At 34.5% G+C, this 3,771-nt stretch overlaps 1 protein-coding gene across 1 annotated transcript; it reads right to left on the reverse strand.

The window, feature by feature from the left end:
* Window positions 1-927: 927 nt before the first annotated feature.
* LOC110649655 (endonuclease 2) lies at window positions 928-3,064 on the reverse strand. Its single transcript, XM_058132258.1, has 9 exons — window positions 2,761-3,064; window positions 2,498-2,672; window positions 2,238-2,348; window positions 2,034-2,089; window positions 1,870-1,953; window positions 1,707-1,799; window positions 1,534-1,601; window positions 1,266-1,339; window positions 928-1,175 (listed from the first exon to the last, which is right to left on the reverse strand). The coding sequence occupies exons 1-9, from the start codon at window positions 3,052-3,054 to the stop codon at window positions 1,081-1,083; spliced, it is 1,050 nt and encodes a 349-aa protein (XP_057988241.1). The 5' UTR covers window positions 3,055-3,064; the 3' UTR covers window positions 928-1,080.
* Between the last annotated feature and the right edge of the window lie 707 nt (window positions 3,065-3,771).

A 3,771-nucleotide genomic window follows, 5' to 3' on the forward strand; every position in this document is an offset into this window, starting at 1 on the left:
TAATATTTTCATATAAAAAATCCAATTCAAAATCTTGATGAACTTTTAAAAAAATTGAAAAAATTTAAATTAATTAAGGCAATTTTCTCTCCTAAAACTAAGGGCATCCTTTAGTTATTTTCATACAAAAATGTACATTTCAATGGATTTTTTTTTAAACAGGTTAAAAAAAAATTAAGTCAATAAAGCAAATTGTCTTCCTAAAATTAAGATCAAAATTTGGTTAATTTCATGTAAATCATGCAAATTTATAGAAACTAAGATATTTATAGAAGAAATTACAATAATAAAAACTAAGACAACGTGATGTACCATAAATTTTGATAAATATAAAAATTTTTTGGTTTCAAAATAAAAAATTTTAATTTTTTATTTTAAAAGAAACTGTTAGCTTGATAAGGAATCGAATTGAGTATATTAAAGAAACTAGAATCAAAACCTTAAAAACCAAAATTGGAATCCCCTTCGAACTCAACTAGACTGACCAAGCCTGAGATGATGAGAAACCGGGTCAGCCTAGCCCGTCCTTTTTCACCCTTCCTCCCGTGTACAATGGGATATCCGAGGCTTTTTCTTTTCTTTTTCTTATTTTATAATTTTCTTCAATGGTATACCTTAGGTGTCCTAGAGGCTAAGTGCCCTGTTCTTGTTGTGAAGAAACCATAACAAGAGTACAGTATATACTGTGCAAGAACTTAGATGTTCACATGTTGTTTGATACGATTCTGAAGTAAATGAGCTATGTTAAGAAGAATGTAGTGTCACAAAGATTGTCTTTAAACTTGGATCTCCACCCCACCGCCCCTCTCTTAACGGTCTGTTACAGGTAGTGATTGATGAATGAACCAACATTGTCATTATCTCCTGTTGTTGCTTGTCACAGTAGTTGGAATTACGCATGCGTGCAAGAATTTTAGAAGAGAACAGTGCAAGAATTATTTGAATATATGCATTATTTTTTTTGCAAGCAATGCCTTGATGTTTATGATACATTGATAATGTACTAAAGTAAACATAACGTTTTGAAAAGCTTCAGGCATGCCTTACTTAACACCAAACATTAATTAGCACCAGACTAAGTCATTGAAAAATGCGATTGAGAGTTGCTGCCAATCGGACCCCGCCTTGAGCTAATCGCAAATTCACTATTGGTTTTCGGGATAGGAAATAATCATCTACAAGGAGGTTATTGTTTTAATTATTATTCCTGATTTATCAAATAAAAAAATGAACATGCCTTAATATCAGAAGATTTTGTGGCTTACCTTCTAGTACTGATCCTTCCGTTACACCTTTGTACGCCCAATCACATGCTGCTTTGATACTTTCTGATGCATACCTATGGGAAGCAGGCAATTTTATTTGAGAGTAATGCTTCAATTAAACTAATAATTCTTCATCAATTCTAGCATGATAGTTTAAAAGAAGCTCAATAAACAGGGCTTCTTGCTACTAAACTGTGAGAGTTGAGTGATCTTATGATAAATTGTCTAAAGTATTATATCCAAATAAAATGAGGTTGTCAAAGCATACATGTCTGGGCAGGCTGTCTTGTTACGACTGCAGGTCTCCCATTTTTGAACTTGATCTCTCCATTCTGTCTGTTGTTCATAATTCCCAATGCAAAGGGAAAGAAAAAGGGTATACGTCAGGATAAATGAAGCCAAAACAAATGATACAGATAATTCATTTGAAGAGTGGAATACCGTGATATTCTGCTGAATTGCATCAATCATGTCCTCCACATTTGAGCTGTAGAATCTTTCCTCAGCTGTCTCAATTATATTTGCATCCCAAACCTGTAACCGTTGGCATTAATCAGTACTATGTTATTGAAGTTCATGAAGTTGGTTTGGCAATTGGACTCACATGGTGAAGGACTTGTTTCCTTGTGTACCAATGGACATCAATTGTGTTGCCTCCCCTGTCTGAAGTAAAACCCACATGCAGAGGCTACATTATGGAAAATTATACTATCATTTACAGACTCGAAAAATATCAATAAATGGGTATAAATTTATTGAGTGCCTTACCTGATGGATGTCTCCTATAAAATGAGAAAGGAAAAGAAGTGCTTCTGTGAGATTATCTGATATTCACTCATATCATTATATTTTGTCAGACAAGATTTAAAAAGGAGAAATGCTTGTACAAATCGAGCATATACTGTGAATAAAAAGATGGAAGATACGAAAAAAAAAATTAAAGAGATTAAACAATAGGTTTGTTTTAATTACATTCAATCTGCAGGGAGAAAGCAGTGTTGTAGGTAATAAGTTGGGAAGTGTAATTGTTAATTGCACCAGCAACACACCTTCCTTCGTCTCCATTTTCATCCTTGCAATCCCCTAGATACCCAAAAAGATAAAAAAGAGCCTAATAGTATTCTTTGATCAAGAAATCGAAAAGTACTCTTTGATCAAGAAATCGAAAAGTACTCTTTGATCAAGAAATCGAAAACTTTTGATGGGAGGAAAGATAAGGAAAAGGAACTTACTATTGTATTGGTAGGTGCAGAGAGAATCTGGGGTGTCAATGTAATGAAGGGCAGATGACCAATGGTAACGGAATTTGACATTGTCTGCCCATGAGCACACTCTTGCTAAGTCATTCTCCGCAGACTCTGGCAGAAGTTGCTTCAGAGCATCTGCAGCAGCTTCACTCAACCGAGACTGTTCATAACACAGAGAAAACATACATCCACTAAAAGAATAAAAACATGCCAAAAATACATTAGAAGTAGAAGGAAGGCTCAAGTACCTGAGCGATTCTGCAAACTATGAAGTGCCCATCATTTCCCCAGCCATGAGTCACTGGAAGGAGAAGTGTTAGTGAGAAAATAGTTAATATTATCCCAACCTTGAAACAAGAGTAGCCCATTTTCATTCTAAGACAATTATTGCTAATGCGAGTAGTTTGTTTATATAATCTAGCTATGGAAATGGAAGTACCAAGAAGGCAAGAACCTAAACGTATGGGATTTGGATTGGTGTGAACTGATTGTATGAATAGCCCAACTTTTGTAGCGTCTGCTTGAGCTGTATCACAAATCATATAGTGTTTTTGATTTGCATGAACAGGCAAGTTTTTAATTATGTTTGGATGTGACAAAGCGGATCTTTAAAAGGATGTGGGCTTGGATTGGTGCCTATGTTCACACTTGAAAGTTATTATTACGTGTTTTGAATCTCGACGTAAAAGGCCATTGTTGGTCATTTTCATACCTGTGTCCACGGACTTAACGGCTACGTAGTTGGAAAGGAAGTTTTGAAAAAGGATAGGAATTAAAGGCTGAATTTGATGGTGTTGGGCTTTTGACTTGTGATTGAAAATTTTGGGAGTTCATTTTGACACTTGAATTAGAATGCAGGATCTGCCCAATGGAACAATAAGAGATTCTGTATATCAAAAATTTGGAAGACTTTTCCCTTTTGAGATGCAAAATTTGGGAAGATTAATAATGTTTTATGGTATCCCCAAATTTAATTGTCAATGCTTATTGCCTTGTGTGGTTGTGAATTCCCAAATTGTACATGTTCACAAGTATTGGCAAAATGCGCATAAATCTTTTTATATTATTGACAAAGTAGTATTGACTATAATATTACTAACTTAACAGTCATTCAACTACAAATATAGAAGTCTGAAACTGATTTTTCTCATTTCCTTTGATTTTCTTTCATTTTTAGCTCTCTAGGAGTTCTTAATCACTGCCTCTAAAAGGCTTTCTATATCCTTTTAGCTCTCATTCTGTCCGAAAGGACGTAGAAA

The sequence above is a fragment of the Hevea brasiliensis genome, chromosome 13, assembly GCF_030052815.1.
Source record: "Hevea brasiliensis isolate MT/VB/25A 57/8 chromosome 13, ASM3005281v1, whole genome shotgun sequence".
NCBI lineage: Eukaryota > Viridiplantae > Streptophyta > Magnoliopsida > Malpighiales > Euphorbiaceae > Hevea > Hevea brasiliensis.